Source organism: Mauremys mutica, chromosome 9 (genome assembly GCF_020497125.1).
Source record: "Mauremys mutica isolate MM-2020 ecotype Southern chromosome 9, ASM2049712v1, whole genome shotgun sequence".
Taxonomy (NCBI): domain Eukaryota; kingdom Metazoa; phylum Chordata; order Testudines; family Geoemydidae; genus Mauremys; species Mauremys mutica.
Window position 1 is genome coordinate 25,844,898 of NC_059080.1, and position 22,377 is coordinate 25,867,274.

General features: G+C 41.6%; 2 protein-coding genes across 4 annotated transcripts in view; one reads left to right on the forward strand and one right to left on the reverse strand.

Moving 5' to 3' along the window:
• Nucleotides 1–449: 449 nt before the first annotated feature.
• LOC123377529 (growth hormone secretagogue receptor type 1-like) lies at nt 450–3,190 on the forward strand. The gene is made up of 2 exons (XM_045030565.1): nt 450–1,206; nt 2,898–3,190. Exons 1-2 carry the CDS (start codon nt 450–452, stop codon nt 3,188–3,190), a joined length of 1,050 nt encoding a protein of 349 aa, XP_044886500.1.
• A 3,549-nt stretch (nt 3,191–6,739) lies between these two features.
• The window catches only part of LOC123377534 (fibronectin type-III domain-containing protein 3a-like), a 74,081-nt gene continuing 58,443 nt past the window's right edge, over nt 6,740–22,377 (reverse strand). For 2 of the 3 annotated variants that reach the window (XM_045030574.1, XM_045030575.1), the window contains exons 19-26: nt 21,906–22,081; nt 21,009–21,122; nt 19,985–20,134; nt 18,144–18,424; nt 12,964–13,176; nt 11,848–12,014; nt 10,873–10,994; nt 6,740–9,333 (exon numbers count right to left, since the gene is read on the reverse strand). In XM_045030574.1, coding sequence (XP_044886509.1) covers nt 9,016–9,333; nt 10,873–10,994; nt 11,848–12,014; nt 12,964–13,176; nt 18,144–18,424; nt 19,985–20,134; nt 21,009–21,122; nt 21,906–22,081 — 1,541 coding nt within the window. In that variant the 3' untranslated portion in view covers nt 6,740–9,015. Of the gene's footprint in view, nt 9,334–10,872; nt 10,995–11,847; nt 12,015–12,963; nt 13,177–17,922; nt 18,064–18,143; nt 18,425–19,984; nt 20,135–21,008; nt 21,123–21,905; nt 22,082–22,377 lie in introns of those variants that run through there. The other variant, XM_045030576.1, reaches the window with a different exon arrangement.

Genomic DNA, 22,377 nt, shown 5'->3' on the forward strand with positions numbered 1-22,377 from the left:
TTGTAACTTGCAAATTCTTAAATTTTGGCAAACTTTGCAGAGGTAAACAATGTTTTTCTCAGCCCATGTCTCGCTGCCTGTTAAGATGGATTGTATCTATTTGCATCCACATTGGCTCCATCTTCATCTTTCAAGAAATACCCTGGGTGGACTTGTCAAGATACAAATGCTATTTTGAAGCAGTGTAAAGCAAACAGTAAAAAATGTACATTTTCAATTTTTTTTTTCTAATTCCAAAATGTTTGGTATCGTAAACAATAGCCTCTCTCTCTCGCAACAGACCAGTGGCTATTGCCATATTCAGTTATATCCAACCAATATTTTGATGATAATTATTTTGAGTTTTTGTTTTAAAATTGATCTTTAAAGGAGATAATTGGGCGCCTGATATCACTCTGATGATATCAAATGATCTGCTGCCAACACTACCATTTCTTTTGAGACCAGACATGGATTCCTTCTCAAATTACAGCTATTTCCAAAATGATACAGACTACTATGAAGAGCAGTCATTTTCTTTATTTGATATTCATGTCCTGGTGCCTGTGACTATAATTGCCAGCATCTTGTTTTTCTTGGGTATCACTGGGAATTTGCTAACACTATTCATTTTCAAAAGATACAAGGAAATGAGGACTACAGTTAACATGTATTTATCCAGCATGGCATTGTCTGACATTCTGATTTTCCTTGGTCTGCCTTCTGATTTGTACAGGATTTGGAAATACAAACCATACATATTTGGGGATTTCCTCTGCAAATTTTTATTTTATCTCAGTGAAACCTGCACATATTGCACCATCTTGCACATCACCACTTTGAGTGTCGAGCGGTATTTTGCAATATGCTTTCCTTTGAAAGCCAAAACGACAATCACTAAATGCAGGGTGAAAAGGGTCATCCTTTCTTTATGGGGGTGGGCTCTCCTGACTGCCAGCCCAATTCTGTTCCTGTTTGGTGTGGAACACCGCAATGGAAGCCTGCCTGATGAAGCCAAGGAGTGCAATTACATAGAACGCTCAGCCCGCACAGGGCTTTTAGAAACAATGACTTGGGTTTCAACCATTTATTTTTTCCTACCAGTGCTTTGCCTGACTCTGCTCTATGGACTCATCTGTGGAAAGCTTTGGCGAACCAGGCACAAGCTGAGAGGACCTCAGGCCGCAAGCAGAGAAAAGTACCACAAGCAAACTGTCAAAATGCTAGGTAAGGATCTGGCTTGAGACCAGGCTAACCAGCTACATTTTATATCACGCTAGGTCAGACACAAAGAAAAGGTGGAAAGAGGGAGGTGAGACAGAAAAGGCAAAGTAGGGCCCTTACAGATTTAAGGTTAGTACGTTTTACTTCATTTAGTCACGTTCATGGGTTTTACTGAGATACAGGGCCCCAATTTGAATTGTGTGTAGGTCAGTCGTGGGAACAGTTGAACTCATAGTTTGCTCTGGGCTGATGCAAAGTCAGAATAGCACCAAAAATAAATGTATGATGTTGCTGTGATTTTTTTTGTTTTGTTTTTAAAGTAAATCTGATCAACCTTGATTTGTATGTGTCAAGAGGGGCCTGCACTCAGCAGTCATGGTCTGACAGGTAGTTTTTCAAGCCAGCCACTCTCACTTCTCCTGCAGAAAGTTTCATGTGTTTTAGCAATTAAACTTTGGGCCACAATCTGAACAAAATCATGTGTCCAGGCCTAGTTAAACATTGGCTTTATTTCCACTTAAATCATGTTTAACATTTTAGTAGACTCATTACAGATCCCACTGGTCAGCATGTGGTGTGTGATCCTCTGCAGTTCAGGAACGGGGCTAGGAGGCTGAACCCACAGCAGCGTTTTCTGCTGTAATTACTCAACCTTTTAGCTCTGAAGGTCTCTGGTTCAATCCCCAGTCACAACTAAGATAGCAGTCATCACAATTTGATAAAACAAAGGATTTATTTGGGTTTATAAAGCTTCACTGAGCCTGTTCGCTCATTTCAGATGAGCAAAATACCCACTGCTTGTTGCTGTCAGCAAAATTCAGTGGGTGCAGGTACCAACCCTCTGTGCTCACAGTGCAGGCAAAAGCATTGATGGCCCTGGCCTGTCTGTTCCCAGATCCTCTATCAGCCCCCAGGGGCTGTGGATGTCCCCAAAATTGCCCCCTTTCCCAGAGCTCACAGTGGAATCTTGCCTCTTTTCAGCTCCCTCATTTTCTGCAGGAAACAGTGAAATGCAGGAACATGGATCCATGCAGTAGAATTTATTAACTTCAGAGCTGTGCATTTTCTCCTTCCATCAACTGTTATTGTCTCCAACTTTTGTTTCCCTATTATGGTATCTAAATATTTCTCTCCTCTTTTTCAGGGTCTTTCTTCCCCGGCTTTCCCTCTCCCCACTTCTTTCTCTGCATCTTTTTTATTGTTCCATTCATCTCCCAGATTTCTTTCACTCTGCTTTTCCATCCCCTTCTGTGTTTGGGCCCACGCAGACACTTTGTTCCTCTTCTGATCCCACTCACTTCCCAGCTGAAGACCCTGCCCCACAACCCTGGGAAATATTTCACTGACAACTGAGGCAGATTTCAGGATAACAACCTAACAGCAAGAAACAACGCTGAAGTACCGATGCTTCTGTAACCTAGCCTGTTTTGTTCCTTTCTTGTCACTGTACTACATACATTTTAAAGGTCTTTTATTTGAACCCTGGACACAACACTGCAGCAGGCAAACAAATCTCCAGTGCTTATATCTACCTGCCAACATGAAGCAAACATGGCTGCCCAAGTCAGGTGGTAGCATGTTACGGTACATACCATATTAATGTAGTAGTCTGAGGTTTCAGCCACAATGTAGTTTAGAGACAGAACAAACAGGGTTTCAAAATTTGTACTAAATTATATTTCTTTCCTTTTTAGCTGTAGTAGTCCTGGCCTTTGTGCTGTGTTGGCTACCATTCCACATTGGCCGAATCCTCTTTGCCCAGACTACAACCATCCTGTATGACATCACTCAGTACTTCAATCTCATCGCCATGCTTCTCTTTTACCTTGGAGCATCTATAAACCCAATACTTTACAATGTCATGTCACAAAAATACAGAAAAGCAACGAGCAAAATCCTGAACTACAGTCAAGTCTGGCAATCCAGAAATTTGACAAGGAGCGAAAGGACTTCTCTTGAAGGTACAGAAGTCAGTTCTGTCATGTAAACAGTGCAGCACTGACAAATAGTGTCCTGTACAGCTAGATTACAGCGGTCCACTATGCTTGTGAACTATGTGTTAATATCAAGCCATGGCACTGGTGCATGTTGTAGGTGAAGGGGGGATTTTAATCACTCTCAGGATGGAAAAAGCTTTCTGCTTCCATCTGTGTGCACAAAATTCTCCATTAACCAGTGTTACTCCTTCTGCTTCAGGGTGATGTCATTAGTATTTCCTGCAATGTTTATAAAGTTTTAGCAGTGTCAGGATCAAGTCAAAACTATATGCAGAAGCCAGTAATGACTCAACACTCTAAGTGCCAATGGCTTCAGTTAATTGCCTTGCAATGTGTCCCTGTGTAGTTCCAACCAGGGCCGCCCAGAGGGGGGGGCAAAGGGGGCAATTTGCCCCGGGCTCCGCAGGGGCCCCCAAGAGAACAGCGGAGGCTCCCGCCTCCGCCCCTCTCCTGGAGCCTCAGCGCATCAAGCGACGTGTCTCCGGCCGAGCCCCGCCCCGCTCCGAACCGCGTGGTGAGGGGGCGGGGCTGGGAGCTCCCAGCTGAGCTCAGCTCCCTCCGCTTGGCCCAGAGCTCCCACCCCGCCCCCTCCCCACGCGGCTCTGAGCGGGACGGAGCTCAGGCCCCGCCGGCCACACGCTGCAGCTGTTCCGGCGAGGCGCTGAGACTCCGGGTGAGGAGGGAGCCGGGGGTAAGAGGCTGGGGCCAGGGGGGAAGCGGGACCCGCCGCCGAAGTGCAGCCCGGTCTTTGGCGGCAGGGGGCCCTTCCGTTCCGGGACCCGCTGCCGAAGTGCCCCGAAGACCCGCGGCGGGGACCCTCCCCCGCCACCGAATTACCGCCGAAGACCGGGCTGCACTTTGGCGGCGGGTCCCGCTTCGGCAGTAATTCGGCGGCGGGGGGTCCCCCGCCGCGGGTCTTCGGGGCACTTCGGCAGCGGGTCCCTGAACGGAAGGGCCCCCTGCCGCCGAAGACCCCGGGCCCCCGGAATCCTCTGGGCGGCCCTGGTTCCAACTAGCCACAAGGCTGTCATCCGCTAGTGGATTTGTCCTAAGCCCTACAACAGTGGTTCCCAACGTGGTGCCTGTGGGCACCATGGCACCCGCCAGGGCATTTATGTGCGCCCACCTAGTGCCCAGCAGGGGAGAGAAGCCGCAGCACCACGCCTGCTGGGGACAGAACTCTGGGGCCACAGGCAGCAGGCACCAGTGTTATCTGTCCTCCCGGCTTCTCTCTGCACTGCCCAGAACGGATGGTTTTTTTTGGTGCCAGAACACAAAAACAATACAAAAAAACCCCCAAACCACTCCGACTCTGCAGAATGGATGGAATGCCGCCCTGTAGCATGTGCTGCCCCAGGCATGTGCTTGCTCCACTGGTGCCTGGAGCCGGCCCTGTATGTGAGTAATTGCTGGTGCCCGCCACCCTCTTCTGAAAACATGAATGTGCTACTGGCCACAAAAAGGTTGGGGAGCACTGCCCTACAAGATCGCAGCTTTTGGTTATGGTTGATACAGAATCTATTCAACGTCCTCATTCAAGTTCTTAGCATTTGTTTGATGTCTGAAAACTAATCAATCCAGCTTGTCTGTTTTGAATGAAACTACCTTTGTTCTCTTCATTTTAATATATTTAATAACTGGGCAAACCTTAAAGGGAAGGGAAAGAAAAATATTAAGATGTTATGATTGGGAAAGCTGCATGTCCGTTACAAAGGCTGACAAAGGGAAGCAGGAAAGTAAGCTACAGATTGGGAGAGGGAGGCAGAGGCAGAGAAAGTTACTTGCTGAACTTCCACAAGAAGTTTGTGACACACAGGGATGGAACCCAATTCTTGCACCAGTTCCTTAACCTCAAGGCCATCCTCAAGGGGGGGTAATGAAATTATATTGTTTGGACAGCCAGCTTACTGCACTTACATTAAAGGCAAAGGACTTTGATGGGTAGAGAGAGGATGGAGTCTATTTCAAGCTTCATTTTCCCTGGTGGAAATCAAGGTTATGTCAAAGCAATCCTGCCTTTGTTGCTCTGTCACCATTTCACAAGAAGTTGTTTGTGTTGTTCTGACAGAGCACAACAACTTACCACACATCACTTCACACACCACCAGAGTGGTGCTATATCACATCACTCAGTGCCGCTTTCCTTTTCGAAATGTTGATCTCAATGAGACCATTTTCAATCACTACTTTTAGTCATACATGCTGCTTCTCATCTGAATAACTAGAAACGGAGTTATGTAGTACACAGTGGTTCCAAAGGATGGACTCCATCAGCTTATAGCAAACAGAACAGCATCACCAAGTTCACTCATTTCATTAGTAGATTTTAAGGTTTATTTTTTGCCCTTAATGCGTTGCCTATAATCTTGCATGGGAGAAGGGGTGGGGAGGTTAATTCTATAAGGAATAATAGGCTGTATTCTCCACTGGATGGAGCACTGTCAGGGCCGGTGCAAGGAAGTTTCGCGCCCTAGGTGAAACTTCCACCTTGCGCCAACTCCCAACTAACCCCCCCCCCACGGCAGCTAACCCCACCCGGGGAGCCCCCCTCCGCGGCAGCTAACACCGCCCCCCTCCGCAGAGGCTACCACCACCCGGGAAGCCCCCCCCGCAGAAGCTAACCCTTCCCCCCGCCACAGCAGCTAACCCCGCCCGGGGAGCCCGCCTCAGCTCTCCTCCGCTGAGCACGCCGGCGCTGCTCTAATTCTCCTCCCCTCCCAGGCTTGCGGCGCCGATTGGAGACTTAGAGCAGGGGCTGTGTGCTCAGCAGAGGAGGCAGAGTGGAGGTGATCTGGGGCGGGGAGCGGTTCCCCTGTGCGCTCCCCGTTACTGCGGGCGGCCCTCCCCGCGCCTCCCCCCCCCGCCCCAGCTCACCTCTACTCCACCTCCTCGCCTGAGCAGGCTTTTAGGTGCGCTAGGCGGCCGCCTAGTTTGCCTAAATAGTTGCACCGGCCCTGAGCACTGTGAAATCAAAGCAGTGGAAATTCCATTGTAATTGGGCCAAAAAAAGTTTGAGGGAAAGGAAGTGAGCCAATCTGGTATAATCCCTTCTCCCTTCCTGGACATATCGTGGCTGGGCAAAGCCAGGGAACAGTTGATCTACACAATTTCAGTGAGTTTCCTTTAGATGATTCCCTGGAGTTAACAAACCCCCTGGAATTAACTACTGGAGTCCCGCTCTTTCCACTGCACGGGAGGTGGGGAGAGGAACAAATGGCAGCACAATCCCCCACAGAGGAGGGCATTGTGAGCAGCACAGTAGGACTGGTAGTTGCCTATGGAACTTGGGAAATCTGTGCTGTGGGAGAACTACATCCCCTCCACAAATCTCCTCCCACATGGAGATATCACCTTTGGAACTGCACAAGTTTAATCTCAGAACTTCCTGAGCACCTCTCGTCTGTAGGTTTAAGATGATATAGCCCATGGATGCTTAATTCCATGTTGCTGTTTCCTTCATCCTAAACTACATACTACACAGATGACAGGATTGCCCCAGAAGGAAGTTATTTTCTTATTCACAAATTAAATACACATAATCAAATTTGAAAACTTGTATTTTTATTGGCTGTATTAAATATATTATCTATTTGATAGTTACAATTTAGTAATACAATGCATGGCAGCTTTAACATAAGTTTGAAATATCTCAAAATTACAATGCAAAAAAAATGAAGATATCTAATATGTTAATGCCTCTAGGGTACATCAATCTGGAATGTATAACAGTCAATATAAAATCTACATTACTCTATACTTTCCAGTATATTTCCTGGAAATATGAACATTTTGTGGCAATTCAGAAGCATTTTATTTTAATTTTCTAGGAAGTCATGATTTTGGTTAATATTTATTCTGAAAGCCTACTTTGTTATTTTAAAAAGATATCAGAAATGCTATTGCCAAATAAATCACTAAATGATTTGCTCTGTTTGACTAGGAGTTAAAGAAAAAATCCTTTGGCAAAAGAAATTTGCTGAAGGCAGTCTATTGTTTTCTAAAAGTAAAATATGAAAGGAAATAAAGAAGGCATATTTGTAAACTTCGACAAACTAAAGACACTAATATCTGTATAAAACTCTTTCCAACACTGAAGAGAGACTTCCATGATATAAATGATTAACTTAAAGTTCTGCTACAAGTAGAACAATACATTCAAACACACATTTTCCAGGATTTTTTAATCAAAATAAATAGAGTACAAAATGAAGAGTACATTTTTGAAAAGGTTAATTTCAGATTGCACCATAGATCTATTTTTAAGAATATTAACTGATACTATGTCATAATTTAGGATTTCCACATCTGAAATGCATCACAATGCCTCAAACTAACTTGTTAACAGCCATAGTAGAAACATCCTTAAGATGTTTTATTCTTTGAAAGAATTAGCCTGTACCCAACAGTACTATCCCACATGCAAGTGCACTGCCCCGATGTACATGAAATGTAGCTGTAGCACTTGCAAAATATGTTAAATCTGTAACACTCTATGGCACGTTCTTTTAACGCCAAATAATTAAGATGACCCATTCTGAAACAAATGTCTAAATTTGTGGCTTCCAGCTTTCAAAACAGTTGATGTAAAGAAAATAGCTGTCAGACTTATCTTCAGATATCTAAAGAATGTGTTTGACAAGGAAAAGTCATATGTAGTGCATAGTATCCACCAAAAATATTCCTCAAAACACAGTCCAGACATGCATGACAAGTTTTGGAAAAGTTTCATCGCAAACTGAAAAGTCTCACCACCACCACAACGGAATGTGAACTGCCACCATTGTGATAGCAAAGAATTTAAAACATTGTATAAATGTTACCTAAAATTATTTCGTGTATAGTTTGATAATTCAGATAAGGATAGAAGAGCATCCAAAAGCAGTTTGAACTTTTTTATTTTTAGGTTAAGAATAGTACAAAAACATTTGCTCAGTTTGAGCCAATAGTGAAACATTTATCATAAATGCACTCTTTCTCCTTAAAGACAAAATCTGTGCCTTCTCTGAAAATACTGAAAAGATTTAATCAGATGCACAGGAAATTACTGTTCTCTCAGGCACTGAGAATGAAAATGTGGATTGGGCCAACAGTTATTTACCAACTGCTGAAAGCATTTAATTCAGAAATGTAAAGTACAAAAGAGGACCAATTTGCAATATTACATACAAATGTAATCACTCTGTTTGTACATTACATGCCTCTAGCATTTTTAATTAAAATTCTAAAAATGCTGGTACCTGTACTTTAACACTTGAAATATTAATTATTGAACCCCAAACATTAAAATAACTGTAAAGTAGTAATATATTTTGTTTTTCTTCTACAGTATATTAAATGTGGTTTGCTCTAGCAATGTTCTGCAGTACAGTAATGTTCTAAGCTCAAGCATTTTTGCTGCTGTATTTCATGTATACCAAACTATAACAATACTTGATTAAAAGTTGCTGATCCACTACCACTTGCCTAGTTGTACTTCAAAAGACTTTATATAAAGCCGTTTATCTAACTGGCCAAAGGGCCTAGGCTTTGATATTGAGAAAGACTAGGAGAAGGGGGGGAGGGAGGCAGTTTTTTGCTGTTCTATTAACCGCTAACCCTGATTACAAAGGACCCAGGATTACCCTTTCTATGGCAGTTGTGTGTTCTTTACTTAGAAAGGTTCTGCCAACCCAGTCTCAATGTCAGTCAGCAGCAAAGATGGAAACGTGTGTATCTCTTATACAATCATTTCCAGCTAGGATGTTATTTAGAATTAACCAACATAAATACCCAGGATGGTCATAAAAAGCTGAATAATGACTAGGCTTTAAACAATCTACTTGATTACAAAGTACTGAATAACAAAAGCAAACAAAATAGCAACCACTGCAAACCCCACAAGAAGAAGAAAAGCAGCAAACCGCTCGTCATTTAACATCTTCTTAATCTTTGCAAATTTAGCTGTAGAACGAGTACACTGTGGAACCAACTCTTGTTTTTGAGATGAGAATACTGTACTGGGACTGTAAGGTCCATACAGTTCTTGTAATCCAGTAGAATCTTGATACTGGCGTCCAGCACAGACTCTGAACCGATATTCACAGTTTGTCTGAAAGTTTGTGAAACGGAATGAAGTCTCTGATCCCTTGTATACCTAAATAATAAAGAGAGTGAACAAATTGCTCATCTATTTCACTTTCCCAATATCTAGCAATAGACACAATAGGCAGTGCAACAAGAGCAGGCCTGCAAGGGTCTGGGAAGCCTTCCTCACCCATCCAATTTGAGGGCCCTAGAAATAAAAGAACATCTGCTTTTATTTCTAAAGAGTTTCCTAGCAAACAGTCTTTAAAATGTAAAAGAACTAGGAGTGAAAACTTGCCAGTGATGTTCCCCTAATGACGACAAATTATTTGCCGCCCTTGCAAGGCTGGCCTCTGAAAAAACTACAGCCATAGGGTAGTGCCGACAGTACATCCTAAAGGAAGAAAGCACCTGCCCCAGAGCTTACAATTTAAGATAAGCAACAAATGAAGTGCTGGGGATAAAACGTACATTTATCCCTCACCCACAAACATCAAATCCCCAACTGTTCTTTAAACTTGCCTTTACTATTTGGCTCATTTCATAGTACAAGTGGGGTTTGGGAGGAGATTATGGCAGTGGTTTTACAAATCCGTTCTGACAGAGTGCTCCTACCTAAGGGGTAGAGTACAAGAAAGCACAAAGTTGCTTGAAGAAAAAGTGGGCAGACAGGTAACGAGGGAGAGCCAGGCTAGTAATACTGGGATAAGGAGAGGGGCCAGATTTGTGAAGGGCCTGTTAAGATTGGCATGTATGCGAAAGAATCTCATTAACCTTCCCCCAAATAATGAGGCTCCTCCGGTGCCTGGTGGTACACTCAGGTCGATAGGAAGTTCTTTACACATGAGATGGAACAGAAACAATTCTAGCTTTTTGGAAATTACCCTGTTCAAAACCTACTTGAGGTTTTCAGTGACATAAGGCATTCAACATTTGCAATGGTATCAAAAGCTCTGTGCATGAGAGTGATACACGAAGATATGCATAAAAATTGGAAAGATCCTTTTGAGACTGCGCTGCTCCCGCTGTAATTGTTAAAACTGTTCACAGTAGTTTAATAGTTTGAGGCAGTTTGTTCAAAAATAAAAAAATAAACGGCAACCAGACTTTTCCAGGTTTAAAATCCACACGAGGGAGGATGGTTTATAGAGCTGGGTTTTAGTAGTGGTCAAGAAAGTGTGCACAAGAGGGTTGGGCAAGTCTAAAAACCAAGGGTCTTAAGTTTGTCATCTCAGAAGTGGTACAATTGTGTAAACAGAACTCGTCATGTTCCACCCCCTCCCTCTGGGGAAAAACCTGCATCATTTCTGTCTAACTTCCTAGATTAATACACTACTTTAATTCTGTGCCTCTTATGGTCTCATTAAAAATTTATAATGTGCACAGCGCTATGGCGGCAGGAGAGCTGCTACCGCCACTCACTGAGATGGTTTTATGATGTCAGCATAGAGCAGCTACATGAGCGATCTTACAGCAGCACAGCTGCATTGATGCCACTGTAAGCTCGCTAGTGGACGTGGCTTTAGTAACATTCAGAGACTTGATTCTCTTAAAAAAAATTCCCTATAATAATTTTTAAAAAAATAGCAAATGAAATTTTAAAAGTTACCTGGTCAATCTCTCTCCCACTGGCAAGCTGAAGAATGTAAACAATGGAATCTGTTTTCATTGATTGTAAAGGCTCCCATGTGATTTCACAGATGTTTTCTCCCACCTGATTTACTTTGGGTGCTGAAGAAAAAAAAAAAAGAGAATCCACACACAAGCTCTCAAAAAAACTCAGAAAAAACTATTTTTTCCATGGTTAACCTGAAACCGCTGTAATCCCTTTTTTACATGACTAAGGACATGGCTTTAGTAACCCAGCCACCCCACTAATGAAGAAGTGATTCTGAATAGGGCTGTTAACAGGCTCAGGACGGGTATTCAATTTTGTGGTGGTAGGATCTCTGTTAAAAAGTAATTTTATCTTAAAGTATCTTAGTAAAGATTGAATATGGAAGCCCATTATGCTGTGTGTCAATTTTTCCACATACAACTTGTTTACAATTTGGTAGTAAAAGTTTTTTTAAACTGTTAGCCCCAAAACAGAGGCTGGGTCAGGATTCTTTCCATTTTGCATATCTCACCAATGAAAGGTTTTCCAGGCCAAATTATGCTCTCAGACACTGTGCAACTCTGTTGCAAAGCCTATGGGGGATGCAAAGGTGCTTCTGTAAACATAATTTGGCCGGAACAATCTTTAATCATTGGTGATGTGCCACACTGGTTTTACACCTACAGAATGTTTCATCCCAGTAGGGGGATTCCTAGCTGGCCAGATACAGTCACAGTATCCAGGAAATCTGCACTTCCTGTCTTTGACAAAGGGACTAGATAGGGGAGAGAATTTGTTTTTAATATCAAATATAAAAATGGCCATACTGGGTCAGACCAAAGGTCCATCTAGCCCAGTATCCTGTCTTCCAATAGTGGCCAATACCAAGCGCTTCAGAGGGAATGAACAGAACCGGTATGCTACTGTTGATTTTTTACGCACCAGAATTACAACAACTCTTAGAATGCTGTATGATGGAATGCTCACCTTTAAGAGATGCTGGTGGAGATTTGATTGTAGTGAAAGCATAAACTTCAGAAAACTCCCCTTCTCCAGCATCATTGTATGCCTGGATTTTAAAATAGTATGTAGTGGATTCACTGAGTCGCTGCACCTTGTACGTATGACAAGGTCCGCTATAAACAGTAACAAATCTAAAAAAAACCAACTGTACGTTAGAACTACACAAACTAATTTATGTTAATGTTTAAACACTAAAAAGTGTGTGAAGGGTGAAAGATTTGTTTGTAAAATTTTATTACAAAAATTGTGACTTACCTTAAATTTGTTACACAAGTGTTAGACCAAACAGACCTCTTTTATTGCAATAAACAGCTCATTATGTGTATTAGTGTCATTCACAACAACAACACTGAGTTGTGGGCACAAGAGAGTGCCAATGCCTTCCCCTCCCCCACTCATTTTAGGGGATCTATCATTAAACCTAGATTTGCACTAGGCTGGAACATTACACAGGAGGTTTGTTACACATGGTTAGTCATGCACTTTCTTTCCCAACCTCTCAAATTTTTAAGTTAGAGGAACTGCAAGCTTCTGGGGGAAAAAAGGGATTCATCCACTTTTATAATCTTAGGTCAAAAAGGAATTGTTCACCCTATTTGTTGGTTACATACACTAAACCTTTAAATTTAGAACAGATTTTTTAAACACACAAAACAGACAATAGACTTATAGGTTAATGTATTATGTTATTACAGTGTAACAATTCACAACTTTCTTAATCTTGAATAAAACATGTTATGCAAGTGCTAAGTATTAATTTCTCATGTCATACAATGAATCAGATACAGCCAATTTAGCTTTTCCACTGGAAAATGAAACTGAATATCCGATTCCACCATGAGAGTTCTAAGGAAACATACAAATGCAATTTAGACTGCAAGTGGGCTTAACACTCATAGTCTTGATTATCTTTCCAGTTTTGTCATCCAATAAACTATATCCACTAACAGAAGTGAGGAAATGAATAGTTTTATGATATACATCAGACCCATTAACTTGATAAGATCACAAAACAGGACGTGAAGCTGTAAAACATTAGCAGGCTTCTGAATGTTCCAAACTGTACAGTAATGATCTCACCTGCCAAATTTATCCTCCATCTGCAAGTTGAACTGTGTAGGATTGGTAATTAAAGCTCTACCAGGACCTTCACCCCATTTCAGTTTAAGGCTCTGGTAGCTGAAGACCACACATTCAAGATGAGGCGGGTCAGGAGGTAGTGGTTTTGTTTTGGCTTTAATGGAATGACTGAAAGGACCAACTCCAAAGTTGTTTATGGCCTGTATTCTAATTCTTCAAGTGAGAGAGGGGGGAAAAAAGGGTTTGCTGTTAATTTACAACTACTAGGTTAAATAATGTACTAAAAAAGACACTTTTACTGATTGTAAAGTTCAATTACTGATGTACTGAAATAATCTTATACACGCCCCAATAATATTCTGCAATGAAGCAAAATGTCAACTGTCATCTGCAAAGAACCAAACACCACAGAAGTTATAAAGCTACAGTTAGAGATTTCAGAGTTGATTTTTGAAAAAGAAAAAAAAAAAAAAGCTTAAGAGTTAAGATCTCTTTCAAGTTGAGCTAATATCTGGAATACAAGTGAGACAAATACTACAAGGTTTTCAGTGGGATTTTGCATAGAATAATCCTAAATAATACTGAGAAGTATTGCAGAATGGAAGCACAGTTGCTGCTGTTCATGAAGGTAAACCATGCAAGTTACAATATTTTTAAGAGTTCAGAGTTAAAGCAGGTGATGGTGTAATTTTAAAACACAAAGCAAGGAAATTTGCCTTAATTCACCCTGCTTTGACTGGGTATTTCAGCTCATCTGGTAATTCTCCTTCCCTCTCTAGTAAAGCATCTAATAAACTGTAAAACACAGGCACAATGTGATGACTAAGGACAAAATGACAGCTGTGACTATGATATTCCCTCCCCTCCCCCATTTGAGTTTTACAGGTTAACCTACAAATGTGATATTTTAACCTTATTAGCCTAGTAATTTTTAAAATAGATTGAAGGGCAGTTACATATAGATGCGTATTTAACTAAAAAATAGAATGTATATTTACAATGCACATAAAGTGTACAAAATTTAATTTTACCCCTTTCATCTATCCTTCATACAGAATCACAGAAATGTAGGTCTGGAAGAGACCTCGAGAGAGCCTCTAAGTCCAGCCCCTGAGACCATCCCTGCGAGATGTTTATCTAACCTGTTCTTAAAACCCTTCAATGACAAGAATTCCACAACCCCCTTTGGAATCCTATTTCGGTACTTACTTTCTAACTATAAGGATAGTTATTTCCCAAATATTAAACCTAAATCTCCCTTGCTGCAGATTAAGACCATTACTTCTTGTGCTTCCTTCAGTAGGACATGGAGAACAATTGATCACTGTCCTCTTCATAACAGCCCTTAACATTTGAGGACTGTCATCAGGTCCCCCCTCAGTCTTCTTTTCTTAAGACTAAAAATACCCATTTTTTTTTAAACCTTTCTTCACAGGTCAGGTCTAAACCTTTTATCATTTTTGCTGCTCTCCTCTGTTCTCTCCATTTTGGCTGCATATTTCTTAAAGTGTGGTGCCCAAAACTGGATACAGTATTCCAGCTGAGGCCTCGCAAGTGCCAAGTAGAACAGAACAATTACCTCCTGTGTCTTACATATGACACTCCTATTAATACATTCCAGAATATTTGCTTTTTCGCAATTGCATCACATCGTTGGCTCATACTCAGTTTGTGATCCGTTATAATCCCAATTCTTCTCAACAGTGCTACTACCGTAGCCAGTTATTCCCTGTTTTGTAGGTGTGCATTTGATTTTTCCTTCCTAAGTGAAGCACACTGCACCTGTGTTTACTGAATTTCATCTTGCTGATTTCAGATCAACTCTTCAATTTGTCAAGGTCATTTTGAATTCTAATCCTGTCCTTAAACCCCTCAAGCTTGGTGTCACCAGCAAATTTAATAAGCATACTCTCCACTCCATTATCCAAGTCATTAATGAAAATATTGAATGGTATCGGACACAAGAGCGACCCCTTGGGACCCTACTAGAGACATCCTCCCATTTTAACAGCAAACCATTGATAACTACTCTGAGTACAGTCTTTCAATTAGATGTGCACCCACTTTATTGTATTTTCATATAGGCCATATTTCCGTAATTTTCTTATGAGAATGTCACATGGAAGTGTGTCAAAAGCCTACTAAAATCAAGATATATCACGTCTGCTGTTGTCTCCCCTCGCTCCACCTCCACCTCATCTACTAGGTTAGTAATCCTGTTAAAGAAGGACATTAGTTTGGTTTGGCATGATTTATTCTTGATGTCTTCTTTGATTGTGAGCTCTTTGTGGTAGAGACTTTCTACTTGTATGCAGACATTGCTTAGTATTTTGTGGAAGCTTCCAGCAAAAAACAGATATTTTGTGACTAAAAGCTACAGTTATGAAAGATCAGTTCAAGAATTCGAAGTGTGATTTGTTTTATTGTTAGGACAGAAGTCCATAATTATATAGGCAAAACAAAAGGAAACACCTTGATTTTTAGGGTGTCCAGGCTCTTCAGGCCAAGGTCCGTGACCAGTGTTATAGAAACACCTACCATACTTCTAGCATTCTGGAAACACTGCCAATAATAGAAAAACTATATAGCCGATCATAATGATATTTTGCACTATAACTGAAGTTGGATTTAAATATTTTAATATGGATTTTCAATGCATTCTTTACCAAGAAGGAAAAACTATTTAAAAACAAACCCAGCTAACTGAAACCACAAAGGATTATTTAAAGCAATGCAATCCTGAAAGGAAGAATTTGAACTAGTGGTAGACTTTGCTGGACTTTTAACTGCAACTTCTCACAAAAGCTATCTGATGTCCTATGGACAGCTCGATGAAGCCTCTGCCACTTGTCTCCTGGCAAACAAAAGATACATGGGGAATGGGACAAAAAGTGATGACAATATTACGATGCCTTTGTGAAGTCAGTGGTATGCCTTCACCTAGAATGCTCTGTTCAGCTCTATTATTTGTATTGTTGCACTACACATCTACCTCAAAAAGACAGCAGAAATAAAGCTCAGGGAAGGGTGACAAAAGCATTAGAGGCAAGGAAAGACTTTCATATGAAGAGAGCTTGAACAGACTGGTACAGTTTAGAAACGACAGAGGGGACATGACAGACGAACACACAAATAATAGTATAGAGAAGGTCACTCAGTTACTCCTGTTCACTATTTCATAACAGAAGAGGCAACAGATTTAAATCTGATTTGAAGGAAGTCCAAATTAGCTTTTAAAATTCACTGTTACCAAATATCATGGATGCTAAAGTGCTTAGTCAGATTCAAAAGTTTTTTGTTTTTTTTTTTAAATAAAAAAAAAGATGTTTTAGGGCACAAGTCAAATACTAAACTCATGGATTTAGGAAGAAACTCCACCATTGGCAGGTTATTCCATAATTGTCCATCTTCCTCTGAAATATTTGCTACTGGCTGCTGTCAGGAGCCAAACAGGGCTAGATGGGGACTACTAGTTTGATCAAGGATCCATACTGTTTATTTAATGCCCAGAGTACAGTTTGCACTTGGTAACATTTCCTGGTATCTGGAATGCTAATGGCCAAAGGGACTTCTCTTCAGTGAAGTTCAATTAAAGCAATGTTACCATGCTGCCCACTATCACAGCCCTGATATTTTTTAAAAAGTTATTCAGCACTGTAAGGATTGAGAAAAAAATCAGTAAGCTGAAAAACAGACCACACTCAGTCTGAGAGTTAAGCTCAGTCCTGCAACTGAATAAGACAAAATGGCTGGGTTGTAGCAGCAAATAAGAATGCAGGCCAATCTCACTAGCTGCCAGTTCTCCAGGTGCAGGTGGTGGATCTTATGAGGAGGGGACTACAATGGCAATGGGCTGCCACTGCCTGGTTGAGGATGCCATGGCAACTGGGTGCACAGGCCATCTTCACTGACTAGCTGCTCATCACAGTGGCAATAAGGCCAAAGATGGCTTTTTGCCCTCCCAGGAGCTTAAAGAGTTCTCAGGATCCATTTGACTGTAGCTGGTACGTGGGTAATACAGATGAATGACAGAACAACTGGATGCAGCGTTGCTGTAGCCATGTCAGTCCCAGGATACAAGAGAGACAATACATATCTTGTATTGGACCAACTTCTGTTGGTAAGACAGACAAGCTTTCAAGCTACACAGAGCTCTTCTGCTAAACAGAAGGTGGAAGAGCTTGTGTAGCATAAGTAGTTAACTTTGAATGATCCCTTGAAATGTGTGTTAAGTGGCCCATTAATACCCCTCCAGTCATTGTGGGGCTGGAGGAAGGGCAGGAGAGAAGGCAGCTAGGAGGAGTTAAGGGTTATGGATTGTTATAAGACACAAATCCAGTGTCTCTATTCAGTCCATGATTATTAGTGTCTATCAAAGTTATGAATAGCTTCACTGCTATATCTGCATGTTGGGTTCAACCCGCAATCATGTTCCATTTGTTCCTTCCCTGATTTCCTGTGACGTTTCTTTCTTTCTGCAATTGTATTGTCACAACTTCTGATGGCATTTGGGTGTGAGCTGGTGGAGGAGGGTGATGTTAGTGTGGCAAGAGAGTAGTTAAAGGGACATATATATCAAAATTAGATAGCTATTCAAATCTGGTGTTTGGAGTTACTCCAACCAATTTCCAAATAATTAACCACAGGAGGATGCTACTCTTGGTGCAAAAGAGGAAATCACTTACACACTGGTTTCCTTAAAACCAGTGGACCTGGTGACCTCTTCAATTGTCCTGATTTAGTGTGTTGGGGCAGAATCCCCCATAAAGTTAGGGAAAGTAGCTAGGACGGATTCCATCACAGGAGGGAATTGACTTACAAAGACTAACTCTTTATCAGGCTTCTGCATTTTGTGTTTATTAATAAAGTTGTAGACAAATAGGCAAATATCTAGATTTTTCTCTATGTCTCTTCTTTCTGCTGCGACCTCAGCAACATACTGATACAAGGTACGCTCTGAGACTCAGTGTCTTCACCTTCTGGTTTTTTTTTTTCCTTCTAAAAAAGTCAGCCACTCTGATGACAACCCATTACATAAATGCACACTCTGGCTTACAGCACGTTCACTTTAATGAAGTGGACTAGTAGACCAAAAAAAACCTGGAAAAAAAAATAGTCCAGAACATTGTATGTTAAAATAGCTACAAAATTGGTTTCAGAATAAAATAAGGAATAATCACCTGTACAAAGTGTCAGGGTGCAGATTCTCCAGAATATGGCTTGTAACTCTACCAACAGTTACAAGTTGCTTTTCCCCATATTCTATATTATATCCAATGACATCTGACCCATGGCAACACGGTTCCTCCCACTGAATGGCAAGGCATGCTGACAAGGGACAAGGAATTTCCATCTGATCTTCTTCAAGCAGATGTAGTACTGACACTGCTGCAGGCACCGACGCTGGTGTTGTTACCACACCAATATCCCCAAATAATCCAACTCCAGCTATATTCACAGCCTGAAAGAGAGATTCCGTTGTGTTCAAAGAGTCCACATTTTTCTATCTTGTCTTTGAGAAAGCTACTGCTTTGATTTTGTGCTTCATTAAAGACATTTGCAAGAGGATGGCATTTTCCTAAACATAATGAAAATGTACTTATCAGTCCAGAACTAAAGGCAAAATTCCACTTTAGTACGTGCAGCTCACATGGAGGCGGAGAGAAATGAGAACAGCAGCAGAATGTCCTTAACCATTCTGTCTTGCATGATAACTCAGATCAATCTGTTCTGAAACACTTTTTGTTGTGTTCCTTCAAAATATAGTAAGCAATAGCTTGCAGTTCTTGAGCACCTTCCAATAAGGACATCTGGGATAAGGGTGTAACAGGCCTGGACATGTTCCCAAGTCGGCTGGCCACAACCATCTGGGGGCTTGGCTACACTGGAGAGTTGCAGCACTGGTGGTGGGTTTACAGCACTGCAACTTACTCACTGTCCACACTTGCAAGGCTCATACAGCGCTGCATCTCCCTGGCTGCAGCGCTGGCTGTACTCCTGCTCTGCCTCAGGTATAACTATTGCAGTGCTAGTGATACAGCGCTGTGGCCACCAAAAGCGCTGTAATTGGCCTCCAGAATTTTCCCATAATGCTTTTAACTAAAGAACTCTCTTTGTTTTGTTATGCAGCCTCTCTTTGTTTTGTTGTGAACTCGGGGCTCCCGGAGCTGCTTATCTAAAAAACAAACACAGCTCCTGTTTGCTGTGAATGAGGCAGGCAGGGGGATGAATGTCTACAGCTAGTGTTTGCTTGAGGAGAGAAACAGCCTGGGGGGGGGGAGGGGGAGGAGAAGGGAGTCCATCGGAGCAGCTGCTTATCTGGTCTACAGGCTATTTGCATTTAAGAGTGAATGAGGGGTCGGGGAAATGGTCAGAATTTGCAAGGCAGGGAGCTGACAGAGCATGAACGAGGAGGTGAGAGGGGCCGAGGGTTGCACTGATATCGCCTTGGGCAAACTTAAAAGAAAGGAAGGGATTGGAACTTGCAAGGCAGGGAGCTGACACACAGTGTCAGCTCCAAAAATCCAATCTCTCTCTCTCCCCCCCACACTCCCTGTCACACTCCACCCCACCCCTCTCTTTTGAAAAGCACGTTGCAGCCACTTGAACGCTGGGATAGCTGCCCATAATGCACCACTCCCAACACTGCTGCAAATGTGGCCACACTGCAGCGCTGGTAGCTGTCAGTGTGGCCACACTCCAGCGCTTTCCCATCACAGCTGTACGAAGACAGCTGTAACTGCCAGCGCTGCACACCTGCAAGTGTAGCCAAGCCCTGGGACTTTGAAGAGATGCAGAAGACATTAGTCAGTGTTTAATCAAACACTATCCTATTCCTAGGTTCGACACATTTTGGCTGGAGTGACAGAAGATGCTCTCCAAACCCTTTTCCTCGTCCAATACATCTGTACAATTTGGACCAGATTTGTATCCGTAGTTTCTAGCTGAAGTACTTATTCAGGTGCTAATTATCTTTAGGTTTTGATTTTTAAAGTGACATGCAAAAGCAAGCCTCTCATACCTGTACTCTGCAGTAATACGTGGTTGCAGGTGTAAGACCTTTCACTTCATAGCTCAGACAAGGGCCAGTGTATATGATACGCATTGATCCTTCCATTTGTCCCCAGTCCAGCCTATATTCACAAATTTCAGCACCATTGCATGCAGGACTCTGGGAAATTCAAGTCAGTGAAAGATTAGCTTTCAGATAGCTCATGATTTGTAATTATAAATATATATTTAAGATTATATCAATGTGGAATGAGTAGAGAAGAGTGTGGATTCAATAAAGTTATCAGTGAAATGAGTTGGCTGGTTTCTAACTACTCCCAAGAGGGTATATGTCGTCCTCCAACCACTACACAAATCACACTCCTCGCTACAGGGAATACAAGTATTAAAACAGGAGTAATTTGACAAAACTGCATTGAGAAGTTTGCACAGTGTGCACCCTATAGCACATCGAACTCTGGTCAGTGGTGCTTTTTCACATAAAGCACTACTGTTGAAACTATGCTAGAAAACAATGGTGTCAGAACACTTATTACTAGTACAGTCCTAGCATGCAAAATGGAGGTTTTTCAGTTTGAAAACCATTCCATAAACAATATCCAGACCTTCCAGGTAGTCAACAGCAAGGCTATAAGTACAGCTCGTCAGAAAATCTCCATCTAGCTATTTGACTGAAACAGAAACATTCACAAAGATTGCAATTCCCACCTGGTCCCATAATTTTCCAGTAACTAGCTGTAACAGTTGTGTGCACACTGCTTAAGGAAAATGTGCTAACAGCAAATAGTCACCCACACTGTGAGAAGGGCTTAAATATCACTCAATTGTCTCAATACAAGAACAAAATCTGTAGCTGAGAACATTTACAAAACAAAATTATTCAAAGTTGACTTCTGTCTGAGTACTGGTAAAATGGGGGAAGCATTTGAAATATTCCATCAATATATTCAATTATTCTCTTTGTGTATTTACTTATGTGCTATATATGATGCATGAAATTCTAAAGCCTTAATATGAAAAATTAAAAAACCTACCTCCCAAGTGACCGCTACACAGGTGGCAGCCTTACAGGTTAACAAGGGTGTACTACACTGATCAGGAGGTCCTGCAGCTGTAGAAATCTCTCCTTTTTCAGAGAGAGGGCCAAACTATAAGGAAATACAATTGCAAGAGTGTGGTAATGACACAAAAACAGGACAAATGCACATTTGCTCAGTGATAAGTTGGAGAAAATAAGAGATGCCATTTTATTTTGATAGGTACTGTGATGCAAAATCTTAGTACTAACTTCACAACTCCTACTGGAGCTTTTTGGGCAGCTGCAACACAAAATGGTTGTGTGCACACAGAACCTCCACAAAGCTCCCACTTGTATGGTTCTGCACTCTGGCAAGCCTCTCAACTCCTCCCCCTCCAAATCTTCCTTTCCTTGAAGTCACATCTTGCTTCCAAAAGCAAGTGGCATTGCTCCAGAGGCACTCTTCTGTGACAGACATTGCTCCCACCCCTAGTTCCAACCCAGTATTGCTTGGAGGTATCCTCTCTGCCCAACACTACCACTACCCTACTCCTACCTTACCTATCACATACTGTAAGTTTAAAGTGATCTGCAAAATCTAGATGGGACATAACAGAAAATGGGATCACTAGGACAAAATTAGGAAATTTAGAGGAAATGTTTTGAAGGCATAAAGGACAGTTGGGCTCCTAATTATTCTTTGAGCCACTGATGATCTTGCACATAAATGTCACTGTCTTCTCTTTGCCAGAAAGGCTTTTGCAAACTAGTCCTTCAATGGGACTAATATGGAAAGCCACAGAGATGCTGCAAACAATACCACCAGGATCCTAATATACAGCTATCTTATTAGTGGTAGTACCTGTATAGTTACTTGCAAAACAAAAACTGATTACATAAAGAGATTGATTACCCCAGCTTTATTTCCTGCTCTTATCCAGAAGCAGTACATTCTCCCAGGAAGTAGATTGTTCACTGTGCATTCTCTCATCAGACCCTGATACACTTGTCTATGTTCATCTTGTTCAGAGTTTGCCATTTCAACAACATACTCTGTTACTTCTGAGCCCCCATCTGTGGAAGGGGGATCTATGAAATATAAAGTTGCATTAATACAAAACCCAAGTAATTATTTTCAGAAAACAGCTCTTATTTTAATAACAGTTTCAAGATGGTCTGTATGAAACCATAAGTTAGATGAATTCTAAAAATAAATTTGCAGATGTTTGGTTTCAGCATCTATTTGAGCTGCAACAATTCACAAGCCTCTAATCCTTTTAAAAAACACATCTGTCTGTTAGTAAAAGATTCATATCCATCTTTTTGATCAGGCATTTATGCATATTATCTCTCACTTCTCCCCTTTACAGGATTAAAAATAAAAA

Bases quoted from the DNA above. Each gene is read 5' to 3' on its own strand.
- LOC123377529 (XM_045030565.1), top strand. From the start codon at position 450: ATGGATTCCTTCTCAAATTACAGCTATTTCCAAAATGATACAGACTAC. The intron at 1,207-2,897 runs GTAAGGATCTGG...TTTCCTTTTTAG, and splicing joins GCAAACTGTCAAAATGCTAG to CTGTAGTAGTCCTGGCCTTT.